This window comes from Stegodyphus dumicola, chromosome 9 (assembly GCF_044657685.1).
Source record: "Stegodyphus dumicola isolate Sdum_Otavi_A_Nest chromosome 9, ASM4465768v1".
Classification (NCBI taxonomy): domain Eukaryota; kingdom Metazoa; phylum Arthropoda; class Arachnida; order Araneae; family Eresidae; genus Stegodyphus; species Stegodyphus dumicola.
The window spans coordinates 82,052,469-82,071,357 of NC_140776.1; the positions used below are offsets into that span (position 1 = coordinate 82,052,469).

The 18,889-nt window shown below is 35.5% G+C and overlaps 1 protein-coding gene across 3 annotated transcripts in view; it reads right to left on the reverse strand.

Moving 5' to 3' along the window:
* LOC118179558 (transmembrane 9 superfamily member 1-like) overlaps positions 1 to 18,889 on the reverse strand; it is a 98,201-nt gene that overhangs the window by 20,187 nt on the left and 59,125 nt on the right. For all 3 annotated transcript variants that reach the window (XM_085823688.1, XM_085823689.1, XM_085823687.1), the window contains 4 exons: positions 18,092 to 18,184; positions 17,861 to 17,971; positions 17,605 to 17,767; positions 8,868 to 9,059 (listed from right to left, as the gene is read on the reverse strand). In XM_085823688.1, coding sequence (XP_085679814.1) covers positions 8,868 to 9,059; positions 17,605 to 17,767; positions 17,861 to 17,971; positions 18,092 to 18,184 — 559 coding nt within the window. The remainder of the gene's footprint in view (positions 1 to 8,867; positions 9,060 to 17,604; positions 17,768 to 17,860; positions 17,972 to 18,091; positions 18,185 to 18,889) is intronic.

Genomic DNA, 18,889 nt, shown 5'->3' on the forward strand with positions numbered 1-18,889 from the left:
AGAGAGATTACATAATGAATTCGAAAATTAAAACCAAGAAAAGCCATCCTGCAACTATAGCGCGTCCGTAAAGTCATGGTGCACTTTTGATCGGTCACAAGAAAGCAACAAAACAAGATAGAAATGCGAAATATTCACCAAACAAAAGAAAACCTCTTAAATTTTCATACCTATTCAGTGCAGTTTGATGTGAGCTCCATCCATGCCGTCACAGTCTACTCCGCAAAGAAAAATGGTCCTATCACTTTATCATGGATCAGACAACACCACACGTTCACTTTAGGGCTGCTACGTTCGTGCTCTACGTGGGCATGAGGATTTTCAGCAGTTCATATTCGGATGTTATGGCGATGAACATGTCCACTAACAAGGAACAATCTTCTGCAGAAATCGATTATCATTGTCGACCTCATGAAGCATATCTGTAGCCCATCATGAAGCGTATCTGTAGTCTTTCATGAAGCATATCTGTAGCAAACGCAAATCGTTTGGGTCTAGCCGTCGTTTTGATAGCGTCCAACAGCTGCAATTTGTAAGAGCTTCTTAGGTAACTCTTCCATATAGCCTCTACAGACTTGTCACTGACCGATAGCCTGCCCAAATGGAGTTTATCCAACAAACTGCCGGTATCCTTCAACTGCTTGTACCACCGATTAATGTTTTCGAATTTGGCAAACCACAGAACACACTGAACTTTCTTCTGTACGGTCCACATCTCGATAGGCGTGGGCGTCCTTCGCATTTCGCGGTGCTGCGTCATCACCTGTGTGCGCACATGCTTGCACATAATACTACGGAAACTTGGAGAGTTTTTCTTTTGTTTGGTGAAGATTTCACATTTCTATCTTGTTTTGTTGCTTTCCTGTGACCGAACAAAAGTGCATCATGGCTTAACGGACGCACTATATATTACATCTTCAATACTTGCCTGCATATAGGATCTCTTCCTAAACAATGGAAGCATGCGATAATCATTGTCCTAAAGAAACAAGGAAAAATGGATCTTCAACTTCAGATTACAGACCCATCAGTTTACTTTCAGCTGTTGGCAAGCTGTTTGAAAGATTAGTCATCTATAGGCTCACTAAATTGGCTGAAGACAATAATATTATTAAGGAACATCAATTTGGATTTAGGCATGGACTTAGCCCCATCCAATAAGTTAACAAGAATTACTGAAATCATCGGTGAAGCCTTTAATAAAAAAGAAACGGCTGCTGGCTGGCACCTTCATCGATATTAAAAAAGCGTTTGATAAGGTTTGGCACCCAGGCCTCCTTATCAAACTTATCGGAAACAATTTTCCACCTGGATTAATCCTTCTAATTCCAAGTTTTTTTTTTTTTTTTTGGAAAACAGAACTTTTCAAGTCCGTATTACGAACGAGCTATCTAATATCAGAGTAATGAAAGCAGGCGTCCCTCAGGGCTCGAATTTTTCGCCTTTTCTTTATAACATCTACATAAATGATCTTCCCAGCCACAAGGATGCTAAACTCATTATTATCAAGAAAAAGAGAATGAACACTCCTCTTGCTAAGAAATTGTCAGTATTTGGTACTGTCGTGCCGGTTGTTAACAAGGCCACATACCTCGGTGTCAAATATAGCTCTAACTTTCAGTGGAAAGAGCACATAAATTATGCCAGAAGTAAGATGTTATGGGTAATTCAATGCCTCACACCTCTTCTTTCCTCGGACTCAAAGCTGGACTTAGGACGCAAGAGACAAATTTACATCTCGATCATTCGTCTCATTTTTGCCTATGCGTCACCCGCCTGGGCTTCTGTCCACAAAAGGGAGCTCAATAAACTGCAAGTTACGCAAAAGAAGTTGCTCAGGATGATGACCAGAGCTCATTACTTTGTGTTAAATCAGACGCTTCACAAGGACTTCAAACTTGAGACAGTAGAGGAGTATTTGCACAGAATGAATGCAAACTTCTTCAGAAAAGCACAGGACTGTAGACACATGGGAGACCTTAATGTGTTTACATATATTGTTCTTGAGGAGGACTCCATTTATAGACCGCTTGCGGCCCACCTCACTCGGGACTTGAATTTTCCAACTTAGCTATCTCACCGCCTTGCATATATGTTAGTACTTTTATTATGCATTTCATATTGTGAACTTGTATTTCAATTTGTAACTTGTACTATATTTTATTGTGCATACTATGTCATTTATTGCATATAGCCTTGTATTTATGATACTTTCTCATGTATTATTTAAATTATTCTTGTATTACTTGTCTTTGCTACTCACTGCATCAACACAAACATGCACAACAGTATACCTCATAGCTCCTGAAATTGGCGTATCTTGTATTAAGGCTCTTCTATGCCTCTGCGACGCATGGTCACCCCCCCTTTTTACCACCTTAAAAGGACTTTACCGACTTGTCAGGATACTTTATCGTCATGTGCCCACTGGAACTTGCTTCATGAGCCGGACACGTCGCGCTTTGCGCGACATTTCGGCAATAGTAGCGCGGATAAGGATAAGGACAAGGATGCCATTATTGCCTGCTATGCAGCAAATCCATCAATCCGCAAAGAGCCATCCAAAACCTCCAAACTGCAATAAACTATACCTTCGCATGGTTTACCGCTTGGAAAATTAAAATCAATGAAAGCGAATCCACTACAATATACACTCTTTTTCAAAAAAATCGAAGCACTATGAAGGAAGTGGTTGTTTTTGACGAAATTGAAAATGTGTATAGCTCATATACAAATAATAAAGTGATTAAAAAATCAAGGTCATAGTACCTGTCCACGGCTCACAATCATCCATTGAGTGTTCAAATTAGTAGTTGGTCGAACCGCCCCTGGTGGCAATGCATGCTTGAATTCGTCGGGGCAAGGAGTGGTAGAGGTTCCTAATGTCATCCTGCGACATATTCTGCCAGGTATTCATCAGTTGTCGCTCCAGTGCGATATTTTGTGGTGCCCGAATCTGGAGGCCTACCATGTCCCGGAACTTGCTCGATTGGTGGAAGGACTGTTGACCTTGCTAGCCAAGGAAGAATATCAAACGCACGGTGACAGTCTAGAGATATGCAAGCGGTATGTAGCCTGGCATTATCTTGTTGGAAAATGGCCCCAGGATGACGTGCCACGAAGGATAATGCAACCGACCGCAGGATGGTATCAGCATATCGTTGAGCTGTTTAAGATGTACGGAGGATAACTAAAGATGACCTGCTGTCATAAGATATAGAGCCCCATACCATCACACCATTGGTTATGGCTGTATTCCTTTCTAAAACAAAGGCTGATTGGGACCGCTGGCCTCGTTCTCTCCACACACGAACACGATGGCCATCTGCTTCAAGAGTGAAGCGGGATTCATCGCTGAACACTATACGAACACTACACTGATGGCAACCATGATGATCGGCTGCGACACCCCTCCAGACAACTCCGTCGTTGTTGTGGGGTCAAAGGCAAACGTATTAAAGGCATCTGTGAGCGTAACCCCGCCCCTTCATTTCGTCGACTATTTCCTTGTAGCAACCATTGCTGCCAACATCTTTGCACAGCAGTGTCTGTACGCTGCAGGTGGCGGCCTATTGCTCGGTATGACCATCCAGCTTCACGCAACCCTACAATTCGACCACGTTCGAAGTCGTTTAGTTGTCTGTAAGGTCTTCGATATCGTCGTAATGGCATCTTTAGTTATTTCTTTACAAAATTACAATGGCAGGAAAAAAAAAAAAAAACACGCCTCTGTTTTTGGTTTTATACTTAGCAAATTGCGTACTAGAAATGCGCGCTATAATCGCAATTCCTGTTCATTTGCCTTGAAACTTTGATCATTTGCATGTTCGATCAAGATGTTTTTGCATACTAAATTTCGTCACGATCGCAAATGTCCTTCTCGGTGCTTCGATTGTTTTTGGAAAAGAGTGTATTTCCAAAAGAACCCTTCCAGAAGACATCTCAACAACATCGCAATTAATAATATCTCCATTCCAAATGAAAAAATGTGTTAAATATTTAGGCGTTTATCTCGATCAAAAACTAACCTTCAAAAACCATACCGAAAATATCTGTAAAAAAGCCAACCAAGCAATAGGCAGTATCTATGCACTCATAGGGAGAAATCTATATGCTTCCCCAGTGCGGGTTGTAACTGCGAGTTCTCACCGTTAAAAAATACAAAGAATTTAAAACAAGGCCATCCGAATAATTACAAATGCACCTTGGTTCATACAAATCAGCATTCTTCACAATGACTTAAAAATTAAACCCACGGACTCTGCAATTTTAAAAGCTTCTCACAACTTTTTCACAAAATGTGACAGTCACCCTAAGAATATCATCAAAAAAACTAGGAAATTATGATTTCACAATTGAACAACGCCACAAAAGTCCCCGCACTATTCAACATAATAATCGGTGGTAATGTATATATTTTCGTTTTCCTCTTATTTAGCCAAGATTTTACTTCATTTTCTTTATTTATAGTTTTACTTACCAAATTACAAAGCGCTATGGACTTTGTTCCTGTCAGAGCAGGTAGACTTTGTGTGTAAATAGTTTTTACCTTTGTGAAGCGTGTTTCAATGTACTGCAAATTGTGCTTTTCATCATTTTACTTCATGCCAATTATTGGCTATCAGAAGAATAATTTTTATGAAATTTTAAAAATGCCTTACAATACATCCTGCAAGACATGACGCCACCAGAGCTCCAGTCAACTAAAATGCTTTTCATCCCTACTAATAGATGGCGCCACATTTCTTCAAAGTTTACTTATTTTACGGATGGCGGCAAAGGAGCCTCTGTCGCTAGTAATCTCCGAGTTCTAGCACAGCATGTGCACAAGTACTTCCATATTATTGGATGCAACTTATTCGATTCTTCACACATATAAAAGTATAATATATTGGTAAAGGCCGTTAATGGCCGATTGCCTCTTACTAACTGATAAGATATCTCTCTCATTTCGACTGCTGCTGCCTTTGATGAAGCCTGCTTATTGTCTGCTCCTGGTATGCCTAATAATTGTCTCAAATAATTGCTATCTACTGAGTTTACTCATGTCAACGCTCTCGCCTTTGGGTGTGGTGTATTTTTTAATACACCTTTTATTTATTCAATATTTTACTAATGCCAGTCGCATAGATATGATACTAGTGCTAGGACATAGATGCTTGATGTATGCAGAGGCAGAGACGCCTCTTCTGCCGGAGATAATGATATACCTCATGAATAACTACTTTTTTTTGTAAATGTTAAGGCACACTCTTGTTTTAGGAGATTAAAAAGATGTTGTCATTCCCTTCTTTCCATCAATTAGCTATAAAGTTGCACATATTTTGCAGAAATTTAACATTCAAGTTGTTTATTCTCCCATCAATAAAATTCCGAATTCCATAGTCAAGGACCTCATTCCGGATATGAATTCCTGGGGTATTTATAAGATTCCTTGCTAGTGTGGTTTAATTTATACTGGCCAAACTAAGAGAGCCTTAAAATTTTGCGTCAAGGAACATGAGGCATATTCACAAGTCAAACAACAAAAATCAGCGTTGATTTTTCAAAATTTTCACAGGACTAGTTTCGATGGGTTTACCGAACCATCATCCTCAGCTGCAAAACCACAAATGAACAAGATAGGAAATAATGATTACATAAGAAAGCCTGGACAAGAATAAGCAAGTGGCGCCATCTGTTGGTGAAACCAGAACTAAAACATAATTTCTTTAAAGGCCAAAGGCAAAGATGGATTGGAAACGAAAAATTTTGAAAATATAATGCTGATTTTTGTTGTTTGATTTGTGAATTAGTATTTATTCGGCGTGTTATTGTGTCTTAATTTGTTTAACATGTTATCTTTGGAATAAGATTATTCAAATGATCTTTACAGCTTTAGCTATTTTTTCCCTCTCCTTTTATTATCATTCTTTTTTTAAATTTGCAGCTCATCGTGTAATTTTTGACCAACTAGGTCTTGAAAAATCTTTTCTAATTTACTACTTGCTACTCCTAAAGGATATATGTATATACATATATAAAGCAGCACTTAAGCTGCTATGTATTGATAGGCGATAAATATTTTATTTATTATTTCCCACAAAGTTTCTTTTAAAGTGTTTCTTTATATCATTTTAAGATTAGAGAATTTATTTTACACAACAGAAAGTCTGAAATCCCGACGTCCAATATCCAAAATGATCTAAAATTCTGACCTCCAAACTACAATCAAACTACGCTTTGCATACGCCCATTTACTATTTTTTCATAATAAAACATGAGGAGAGTTATGATTCTTAATTTCACTTTGGCACTACAAAAAATTACCTCCACAAAGAAATAATCATTTATTAGCATAAATCAGTATTAATCAATAAGTTACCTCCATGCCTGTCCTTTTGCTTGGCCTCAAAGTGTAAAGCATGGCATGTGCTTGGCACATATCTCAAAACAAAATATTCTTCAATAAAAAGTCATTGATTTTATGTTTACTGAGTGACTTACATCCCTAACTACAGCCTGGCAAATCATTTTTATTTTTTGCTTTCATCATTGCCTTACTATCAATACATAGGAGCTTGAGAAATAACTCATGCAGTGATGTCCAAACAATTATTTAAAAAAATATTAGTACTGAATACCAAAGAACATGCTGACATGCTTGGCGACAATTACAGACTTCAGAAAACTGCACTAACAGAAATTTCTTACCATACACAAAAAATAGATGTTTCTAAAAATAGCTTTTAGTGTTGCTTGAATTAAAAATAATGGATTTGCTGTTCCAATAAGTACATGCGATTAGCAGTGTAACAATACTGGGAACTTTGATTTGATGCTTTTAACAGTATTTTTGTTTTAATCTGTGTTTGGAGTGCTGCATTAAACATGAGGTTGATTATTATCAGCCAGGAGGGTTGCAGCGCACTCACATATTACATTATATTACTCCTTAATTAAAAGCATTTTTTCACATATTCACAGTAGGTGAAGTTAGCATTTTCATTGCTATGAAAATGCAATGGCAGAAGAAGAGAAGCTCTGGACAACTGGTTAGTGATATAGAGACAAGCAGGAAAACAGCAAATATTATTCAATTGATATTAGGTTAAGAGTGGCAAAGTTATTATATTTATCAGCAAAGGGGTATAGTATTGCTACTGATTTAATTAAAATTAATTAAAATATTTTACTTTAATTTTTGTCATTATGTAAGTACATGCATGATTAGTGTATATCATATCATTGAGATTCATTAAGGGGTATCAGAAACCCCTAGACCGACAACATTAAATTGGCCATTTTTGATGTACCTTTTCTCAAAATCTGCTGTAGATACAAGCTTGAAGTTTTTTCTGTAATTAAAGTATACCTATCTGATTATACTGAAATGAGCTTTTGAAACATTTTGAATTTTAAAGTAAATTACAGAATATTTTGTTAGGCATAGTAAATAGCATTTTTCTCACAAAAAAAATTTTTTTTTCTAAGTTTATTACAAAAAGCTCATTTCAGTAAATATTAGGGAACCTAATAAATAAGCCATTAAAAGTTAAAATACCTGTGAGCAGTAGTTCCTGAGAAAAGGTACATTGAGTATAAAAAAATTACGTTTGGAGAAAAACGCATTTTTATGTAAAAATCCTCATTGATCAAAGCAGTAGATGACAAATTAAAACTAGATTTTTTTACAGTTCTAATTTTCATAGAGATTAAAGAATGATATTTTTAGAAAGATAAAAGTGAAGAGAATTTGAAAATGCAAAAATCCGAAATCACAATTTTTTGAAGATTTTGGGGTTCCAACACCCCTTAAGAAATTATGCTTCGAGGATGGATTTGTTCTATTCATCTTACTATTTCTGAAATAGTAACAAGAAATAATAAAATTAAAAAGGATGTGTAAGACATTACCAAAATTATATAATAAGTACATGTGGGAATTTGTTTATTACAGACTTCAATAAGCCTTAAGAATATGCAGAAAATAAATAAGTATAATAAATAAAATGTAATTCTGGCCTAACTTCCTCATTGCACAACAGAAGCAGGTGAAAATTTACTAAACAACAGTCTCTGTCCACCAATCACATGTTACATTGCCAATAGTCTACAGTGGACACTAGCTAAGCTTTATGATGATAGTGTGAATCTGAAGGTTTTCAGATATCACAAATAAATGGTAGCATTTTCCAATTAATGGAATTTCTGAAGAAATATGAAGTGGTAATAAATGAAGATGATACATATAACAAAAGTTCTTCACTACGATGACTATGACCAATCTTCATTTAACTAACGTATGGCAAAATATGTAGTATTGTTCTAAATCCAGAAAATATTGCAAAGAGTAGTGAAGAAAGTGACAGAGAGCTTGTTGTTCAGAACAAAAAGATACTTTAACTGATAATTTAGTGGGAATTCTTGATATAGTAATTACAGTACTTGAATAATGAAACTTTGTAGCTGAACAAGAAATTATGTCTATAGAATTAAATGGAAAATATTAGCACAAAAGGTGAAGCAACTTAAAATAACAACTTTGAAAGAAATGTTTAAAAGCAAACTAATATATATATATATATATATATTTGTTGTTGTTGTTGTAAATTTTGATTCCTTAAGGTAATAAATTCTTCATTGTTTCATAAAGTACTATTTAATATTTTTAAATTTATAATTTCTACATGTCATTTTACTACATTTAAACTGATGATCTCTCTCTATATACTCTAAATGTTTCACTTTTTTAATATTACCACTTTTTGAATAATTTTATCCCTATTATTATAATTATTATATTAAATTTAATATAATTATATTAAAAACATGAAATAATTTTATTTAAAAAGTTTCAAATTACGTTTAAAAATAAGAAATCATACCCTGCAGAAAATATAGATCTCCACCACCATTTGTAGTCTTCTGCCGAAAGTTGAAAATATGTCAGAGCAACAGAGATGCATCCTGTTACACTCAGAAGTATGAAAAATACAATAAACAATATACCATATAAGGTATATTGTTCTCGGCCCCAGACAGTAGCAAAAATATAATACAACTCCACAGAAATGGCACTAGCAAATAAAAAAGAAATTCTGTGAGTTCATTTAAATAACAAGTTGTAACTGAATATTAAGCAAACAAATTTCATAAAAGTAGAAGGAATGAAACAGAAAATAACTCAGAAACATTTATAAATAAATTAAAATAATGAAATCAGAACACAAAAGAATAACATATTCTTACAAATTTTGTATATAGATAGATGATGTTAATGCAATTATATGTGAAACTGTTGTATTTTTTCAGAGACAAGATACGCCGGAAAAGTATGAATACAGGGGCAAGTCCATTTAGCATTGAGTAAACGGGTATCTCGGTAAGTTGGCGAGATATCGCCAAGCTGGCAAAGATTTTGGCGACTAATTTTTGTCACCAAAAGTCCCTAAACTTGGTGACATATTGGTTTAGTTCCTGTATCACCGTAAAGAGGTTATCACTTCTAGCGACAGTCCCTGATAGTTGGGACTTTTCTCAGAAACAGGAGGATTCCTACAAAAAAGAGCTCCGCTGGTAGCGATGTTCCATCTAGCTACGGAAACGATGTAGCGGCTACGCGGGATTTTTTTCAAACTTCACCGAAAATGTCTCGGCTGGAGCTCTGTCCAGGGTAGAGATCAACCAATCAGACGAAAGTTTTGCTTCTGAAGGATCACGTGATCCCAATCTGAGCGATAATCAATTAAGGTTTGGCGTTCAAGTCTTTGTAGTAAGTGAAACTGGTAACCCAGCTACGCGGGTTTCTTGGAAATGTGCGGGGTTGAGAGTTGTTCTTCTCGACGACCAGTCCCGCGTAGCCGAAACATAATGTGATTGGAAGATAATATATACTGCAATTGAATAAATGTAATTGATCACTCTATCAGTTGAAACCGTAATTCGACCCTCATATTGCCTTCCAGCAATTTCGAGATGCAAAAAGTACTAAAAATATTTCGGTAGCCGAGTGGAAACTGTATAAGGTCGGAAAGAGCATCTGCTCTCAGTTGTTGATAGCTGTTAGCTCAGCGCGAGTTCGGAATACTATCTCCGGTTTAGCTTCTCTTTTTAGTTGCGCTTTGCATTGCGCTATGTTTAAGGACCTTATCACTTCTATCGACGCGCGCGGCTAGGTGGGACATTTCCGACAAATGAGATTCTCATAGCACTGCTTTAAACGTTAGGCTTCCGAGAAATGTTTCGTCTTGCTAGGCGAAACATGTTCCGGCTATCTGCTTCTGAAAGGTAACGGGTAATTTTCAATATGGCGATGGCTCTCATTGTGAAATCATGGACGATGGAAATACGTAGGTTTTTTTTTTTTTTTAACCTCCGATCGCACAGTATGATGGCCAGGTATGCGGCAGGTGGTTGGTGTGCGTAGTAGGCGACTGCGCATCTCCCCCTCCAAAAGCTCTGTCACTGGCGTATTCAACACGCCATTTTCTGTTGAGTTGCAGTCACGTAAATATGGCTGTCGCTATTGATTCTCCCGCCAAGTGTGAATTGTGAACTGTTATTCGTTTCTTGCAGGCAGAAGGGAACACTGCAGCGGAAATTCATCGAAGAATGAGTCGAGTGTATGGAAACAGCTTTATGAGTGATGGCGTTGTCCGTGAATGGTGTCGAAAGTTTAAAGATGTCCGAACTGATGTGCATGATGAAGGGGATCAAGGACGCAAGTCTGTCGCTGCAGACGACATTGTTCAACGAGTTGACCAAGCGGTTAAGCAAAATCGAAAATTCGCCATAAGTGAATTATCGGTGAAATTTCCGGAAGTTTCAAGATCTTCCCTGTACTCTATCGTTACTGAACAGTTGCGCTACAGAAAAGTTTGCGCTCGCTGGGTCCCACAGATGTTGACTGACGACCACAAAATTCGCCGAATGGTTGCAGCGTTTGAGTTTCTTGACCGTTACAATACTGACGGAAAAGAGTTTTTGAAATCCATTGTGACAGGTGATGAGACATGGGTTCAATATGACACGCCCGAAACGAAACGACAGTCACAACTATGGATGCACACAAATTCTAAAGAGAGACCCACAAAATTCAAACGAACCTTTAACAAACGTAAGGTTATGGCAACTGTTTTTTGAGACAAAAAAGGTGTGTTGTTTGATGAGTTTATGCAGCCTGGAACAACAATTAATGCAGATTCATATTGTGAAACTTTGCGACGCTTACGGAGAGCTATTCGAAACAAACAAAGAGACATGCTGTCTTCTGGAATTGTTCTGATCCACGACAATGCCCGTCCTCACAGAGCTCGTGTAACCCAACGGCTCCTTCAGCAATTTCAATTGGACATTTTCGAACATCCACCATATAGTCCCGACCTAGCGCCGAGTGACTTTCATCTGTTCCCTGAACTGAAGCAGTGGCTTGGCGGGAAGCGCTTCCACAATGACGTGGAGTTGAAAGAAACCGTCACATCTCACTTCCAATCATTGGCGGGGACATTTTATGAAGAGGATAAAGCTTGTTCACAGATATGACAAATGCCTCGGTCGTCAAGGTGATTATGTAGAGAAATAACCTGTATTGCACATTACTTTTGATAATAAAATCTTTTTTGTATATTCAACCGTCTTTTCTTTATAGCCCATCAAAGGTTGGAAAAAAAAAAAAATAGCCCTCGTAGATGCCGATTTAATTGAAGAAAATACGGAAAAAGCCGTATATATATTGTCGTTTTGTTGTAGTCTGGTGATCTCAGGCGTGCCCAGTTCCGTCTGGTGATCCCAGGCGGTGCTTCTTGTTCTCCAAGGTGCAAGGGCGTAGGTTGAACCTGCGCGCCTCGTTCTGGGGTGGGGGACAGGAACCTGCATATGCGGTTAAATCTCACACGCAGGGCAGCCCAAAATATTGTTGCTTTGTTGTAGTATAACTGTCTAAGTCATTTTTAAATGTTTATATATTCATTAAATTTATAATCGTTGAAATTTCAGAGTAGACAATATTTTATGTCGTGCTATTTTCGATGATCTGTTTTCAAATTATTCGTCGCCAAATTTGTCGTATTTCGACAAATAACTCGCTTATTCAAGAAAAGGCTTGGAAATTAGTAAAAAGACCTGAAAACAAGAAAGTTATCGGTAGTAAATGGGTTCTTAAATTAAAATATAATTACGATGGCACTATTGAAAATACAAAGCTAGGCTAGTTGCTAAAGGGTGTGCTCAAGTCCCTGGTCTCGATTTCACTGAAAACTTTTCCTCTGTTGCTGGATTAAGTTCCATAAGAACAGTTTTAGCCTACGCTGTAGAACACAGTCTCAAAGGTTACCAATTAGATTTTGTAATGGCCTATGTAAATGGAAATTTAGATTAAGAAATCTACATGGAAATTCCCGAAGGTTTTCGCAATGAAACTAATTCAGATAAAGTGTGTCTTTTAAAGAGATCATTATACGGTCTTAAACAGTCAAGACGTCAGTGTTATAAAAAGTTGGATGAAAAATTGAAATCTCTTAATTCAGATAATTGTGTTTATATTAAAAAGACGTCTAACAGTGAAACTATTATAATTGTTTATGTAGACGATCTTATCATTTTTACCGATTCTAAGCAAACGTACGAAACAATCCGCGATAGTTTAGCTTCTGCTTTCAAAATGAAAGCCTTATGGAAATTACATTATTGTTTAGGCATGTAATTTTGCCAAAATGGGAATTCAATTAAAATTTCTCAAAAGAAATAGGTTGATGATATTTTAAATCGGTATAATATGCAAAATGCTAAATCCGTGTCTTCAACTATAGATAATAGCAAAAAAGTATCAAAAGAGATGAGTCCTAAAAACGAAAACGAAATCACTGACATGAAAAATGTTCCATTTAGAAATCTGATTGGATCACTAATGTACCTTTCAGTAGCTACTAGGCCAGATATCACATACGATGTGAATTTCTTAAGTCAATTTAAAACAACCCCGGAAAAGAACATTGGCATGCTGTGAAAAGAATACTTCTATATCTAAAGGGAACCCAAGATCAAGGACTAATTTATACGTAAACAGGAAAATCACTCATAACCTTTGTGGATGCAGATTGGGCATTGAATGTCGATGATCGAAAATCCTACACAGGTATTGTATATATATTAAGTGGTTCAGCCATAACATGGGAATCACGAAAACAACGCAGTGTAGCTCTATCTTCAACGGAGGCGGAATCTATGGCCAAAGAAACAGTCTACCTACGTCGTTTCCTGAAGGAGCTGGGTTACAACATAGAAAACCCAACAACAATATACTGCGACAATCAAGGAGCTCAGAAAATTATGAAGTACTCAGTGTTTCACTCCCGTACAAAGCACATATACATTCGCCATCATTTTGTGCGTGGAGTAAATGAACGCGGTGAATTGGATGTGCAGTATATACCTACCAGTGAAATGGGGGCTGATGTGTTAACCAAACCCCTGACTCCTGTTAAACATCAAAACTGTTGTACAATTATAGGATTGAATACTGTTTAATATGTATTTTGTTTTACTTTTCAGGAATAGGAGAATCAACGTCGAAAAGGGGTATGTTGGCAACCGCCGTTGATTTCCCTAGCGCATGCGCATGATAAGCAAGTTCTTTGCTGCGTAATACTTTTCTATGCAGTTAGCCAACGTCAACGGTGAGTATCGCATGTAAGCAAGAAGTGCTAAGCGCTGTGTAATATCATGTTTCTACTCTGTTGTTCAACGTCTTCATAGATTAAATAAATGTTTGTCTTGTATATGGAAGACGTCATTTTATTCTTCAAAAACAAATTAAAAAAAATCATTTTATAAGAGCTCATCTAATGTTATAAAAATCATAATCTCAGATGGTAGCTCACATGCACTAGTGTACAATTATACTACGGCATACTATAATGACAGACATTACAATTCACTATCTTTGATTCCAACGTCACTATGCAATATTTTTGCAATATTTCAAGTAAACTGAGTTGATTCAGGATGCTAATATGAGATAGATGCAAAAATTTGCTTCTTATACAAGAAGCTATACAGTCAAAAGTCTTTAATCCGGAATAGTCGAGACTTCGGCGATTCCGGATTATCGGTTTTCAGGATTATAGATCATCAAATTAAATCTGGTAAGATGGCACGTACAAATTATAAAATTAAAAATATGAAACCGTAATTTATGAAATAAAGAGCAATTATGATCTAAAGGGTATCAAAATTAAAAAAAAAAGCCTAATATTTATTTGTTTACTTTATTAAACATTTCTATCAACGCGCGCATGCGTAAAGCATACATTACGCATAGTCGAAATTAGAAAATTGCAGCCAGAAAACTATTTGATGTGTATTTGTGATATTTATAATGACGAGGAATTTGATTTAAATCATATCAAAGACGGAGTACATCGAGATGAAATACTACATTTAGTAAGAAATTATAAGCCGAATAAAATAAAAACATCTGCCCTGAAGATAAGGATAGTGCTGACAGATCAACTTCCAGTTCATTTCGCGCCGCGAAGTCCCGCCCCCGCAGAGCAGCGTGAAATTGATAAACAGATTTTGGAATTGTTAGAGAAACAAAGGATATGCCTTTATCCATTTTTTGCAGCAATGCCACTTTTTGTTTGATGGACATCGAAACATGCTTTCGCTTTGTAGATCCTTTGGCAGCTCCAGAATCGGAAATTCTTTTTGACATAATCAAAAGTTTAAGCTAACTTTTATAAAATTGCTCTAACAGTCTGCAAAAAATAATCAGCCGGATCCAATTAGAAGATTAAGAAAAAACGCAATCTGCAACATTAACTGAAATAGATAATTAGATAATTTTAGCTTAGCTTATACCGTCCGTTATACATTAAACACACATGCGTAAAGGTATTATGCGCATACATAAACGCATACGCGCATGCGTAAAGGTATTATGCGCATACGCAGGAAGTTTGTAGCTTTGAGGTCCGCATTATAGATCATTCTAGATTAAAGACTTTTGATTGTACAACAATACAGTTAAAAAAAAAAAAAAAAAAAAAAAAAAAAAAAAACCCACTCATTTTATAGATTTTCATATGGACATCAATTTCGATGTCTTTGGTTGCTAGTTTATATTTCACAATCTTTTCTACAGCTGTCTTTTGATGATTCAGAGGATATGTTGACAGTTTAAGAACATTTTTTACTCAACTGCTTTGAATGAAGCTCTTAGTAAAAGTGCTTCTCTAATTTTATGAAAAGTGTATAGAAGATTAGGAAATATGCTTGTTTGTCTCTGATAACTAATATCTAGAATTTCTAAAATTTTTAAGCTCCCCCTAGCATATACATAATTTTTAATATTTAAAAATTGAAATGTTCACGAAAGAAACTTGAATGATAGCAAGAAATTTTATGTCAGGTTCCAATCTACATAACTTGAGTCTCAAGTCTCCTGGTTTCATTGTATCCAACAGATTTCTTTTTTTCCTAGCAGCAAATCATTTATGAATCTGCATTCAGCAAAATATGAAGATGGAAACGGTAACAATAGTTCTCTAGCAAATTTTGTTGCATTTGGATATCTGATTCTGGTTTCCTCACAAAGCTATGTCATAGCTCCTTTTATATTAAATAAAGTTTTAATTGACTCATCATTTTGCATTTCTGTGAGTTCTTTTTCCTGCATATTTGAAATATCAGCCAAATCCACTAGCATTGGCTGCATCATCCAAGTTGGGAAATCAATTTGTTTTAAGTTACAAAATCTTTTAAATCAGCCGATAAAATTTTCAGATGATCGACAATAACAAGTATAGCGGTAGTCACGTCACATTTTTGGAGCCAATGAGACTTTTCAAAATTTTGGTGGTAAATAGTATATGCCTGACATAATTCAACAAAGATAATGAAACCAAATATCTTCCTTTTGCATCGACATAAGTTTTATTTGCTCCTTGAAGTTGTTTATTCAATATATTTAATTTTTCAAAGATATCGGCTAAATAACTCGCAATTGCCTTGTTATCATCTGTTAACGGATTTTTCATCTCAGGTTTTTCGCTTATAAAATAACTAAGAATATCAAATAGTTCCTTAAATCTTTCCAAGCAGTTCCCTTTCGACAGCCTTTTTACTTCAGTGTGAAATACAAGTCTCATATAGTCTTCATAAAATAACTTGAAAAGACGTTCACATTTGGCCCTAGCTTTAATAGCATTGACACACTTTATAACTGAATTTGGTACTTCATTTAGAACAGGCGAGTTGTTTTTAGCTACCAGGTATTCTCTATGAATATCACAATGCACAAGAAGCATTTCTGGATTCTCATCTTTTGTCAATTTTAAGCAACCCTTTTTCTTATTCCCTGCTTTATTTTATTTTTCAGCCATCATATTAGGAGCATCATCTGCAGTACAAGATGTATTATATTTTTTATTGGTATATTTTTTTATATCTAAGTAATTTTGTAGTTACAAGTACGGCCTCACTGTCTCTCATAGTTGGTTAATCCATTTGCACCGAAAATTTTTTTCAGCTTTTCAACAAGTTGTATTTCAATATCCTCATTTAATCTTCTGCAAACAGTATTGTTATTTAGTTAGCATGGCTTTAACGTCATTGTCATCTTTTTCTAGGATAGTTTTAAATGCTGATATTGATGGTTTGATTCAATTCTCCTCTATAGTACGGCTTTTCCCATATTAAGCGATGAGAAATGAAATTTGATAAATAGCCTCAAGAGCACAGTTAACAGTTGCATTATGAGCAGTAAATAGAGACTTTAATATTACGCTTTTTTCAAAAATTTTCTCCAAAGTGTGAAACTAATTCAAATCTTAATTAATGTCAGCATTATGTTTCGCCTTCAAATGTGCCTCAATATGACCTAGTTTCATTGATTCGTTGGTCAGGCATTATTGGCATAGAAGACAAAAGTTGATTGGGTATGAAACCTAATTTTAAATATGCCTCTGAATACCGTTGAACGCTTTTTTCTTGAAAAGAACAAACTTGAATGATACCCTTCATTTCACTAAGGGCTGAAAGAAACAAATATACGATCAATATAAATAAAGCTGAAAGCAGCTGCTGTTGCCATTCAAGGGAAGAATTCAAGGGAAAAATAATATACCGGTCGCCATTCCTACAGTAAAAAATAAAATAAATTCGTTGGCTTAAATGTGCGAGAAACGTCTGGAAAGCATAATGTGTCAGTTATTTAAATGCCTTTAAAAGCATTTAAATGTCCATGTCTACAGCGAATTCTTTATAAAATATTTAAAATGCACCGCAATTTAAAAACTTTTTACGTATACATCACTTACATTTTTCTTTATTTTGGGGGAAAAAAGTTAAATTTTGAAAAATTTTGACTTCATGAAACATATTTAGAACGTCCTTTGTCAACTTAAACTCTGGACAAGTCCACTTTTGAATTGTTCCCCTTAACAGTCGCATTGCCCCCTTGTGGGGCGGTGGCCCTACGTTGGGAAACACGGATATAGTGTAATTAATTATTCTGATAACGACATATTTTCCTCTCTTGCAAAAAACAATAAACTGCATAAGATATATTAGGATTTCTCTTAAACTAAAATATTATAAAAGAAAAACAGCATTAAACTGTACCTAAAGGGTAAAAATCCACCTATAGCACAATGAGCTGGTGGAGAATGATACCAATTAACAGGTGGTATTTCTCGAGGTATATGTTTAGTTCTGCCAGGCATGTCAAAGTTTCCAGCCAAATTCCTACCAAGAATACCTCCCATGATACAAAGAGGATAGCCAACTATAAAAAATATGCACAGTTATGCTAAGATTGTAGAATTTTTAAGCTGTTTTTAAAAACATATTTTGCCATAAAAACAGGAAAGGATTTTACCACACAGCCAGACTGCTAAGAGTAATAAAATAGTTGTGAAAGGAAGTGCTTGTGTTGAACTATATGCCCAAGCTATACTATTCTGAATGCTCCAAATTATAAAAAATGGACCTAAAACACAAAAACTATGTAAATAAAAACAAATGATTACTACTACATTAGCTAAAAAAGATTGCGACACACACACCAAAAATTCTTAAAATAAAGAAATAAACTTATAAGGTTGCATACCTGAAAATAAAAATGATGTGAGATTTATGTTCCAAACCCATAGTTTTCCTCCCATTTGCTTATACATAGATGCAGAAACATAACCAGCAACAACTTTAAAAAAAAAAAAAAATGAATCACTGTAAGAGATTTGATAAAAAAATATGCCAAATGAAAAAAATTACATCATTTATTTAAGATAACAAATACGTTGACTGAACCTGAACATTACAATCACGTAAAAATTATCTTTAAAAAATGCATGTGAATGGTTTTATTTTATGCACACTCATTTTTTCAACTCAGTAACTACAAAAAAGATACTTTCTTTTACTTGCCCCTGCCCCCACCTAAAAGTCACCAAAACAGTAATCTGGCAACTTATGTATTTCTGAGGTAACCCACATATATACATAGCACACATCTGTTTTGATTGGTGTGCAATGCTGAAGCGTTATGTAGTCAAGCTTGTGCCATTCTCTAATATAATAAGTGATAAACAGATCACTGTATATGTGAAGAAAACAACAGCATAAAAAAGAAGGATTTCTTGAAAAGTGTAAGAGATTTATTACCAATATTTCTTGCTTTTTAAAAAATTTTATTGATTGTTCTTGTATGGAAATCTTAGCTCACCACTATTTTGAAAATAGCTGTTACCTTTCATTCATTAGCTTGAGAAAAAATTGGTCTTCAAAGAATTCATAAAAGCTTCCAAAGTCAACACGGTCAGTGTAGATAACCAAGTTAAAAAAAAAAAAAAAAAAAAAAAAAAAAAAAAAAAAAATCTGAAATGTTTCAGATTTTAAATTTTGTCCA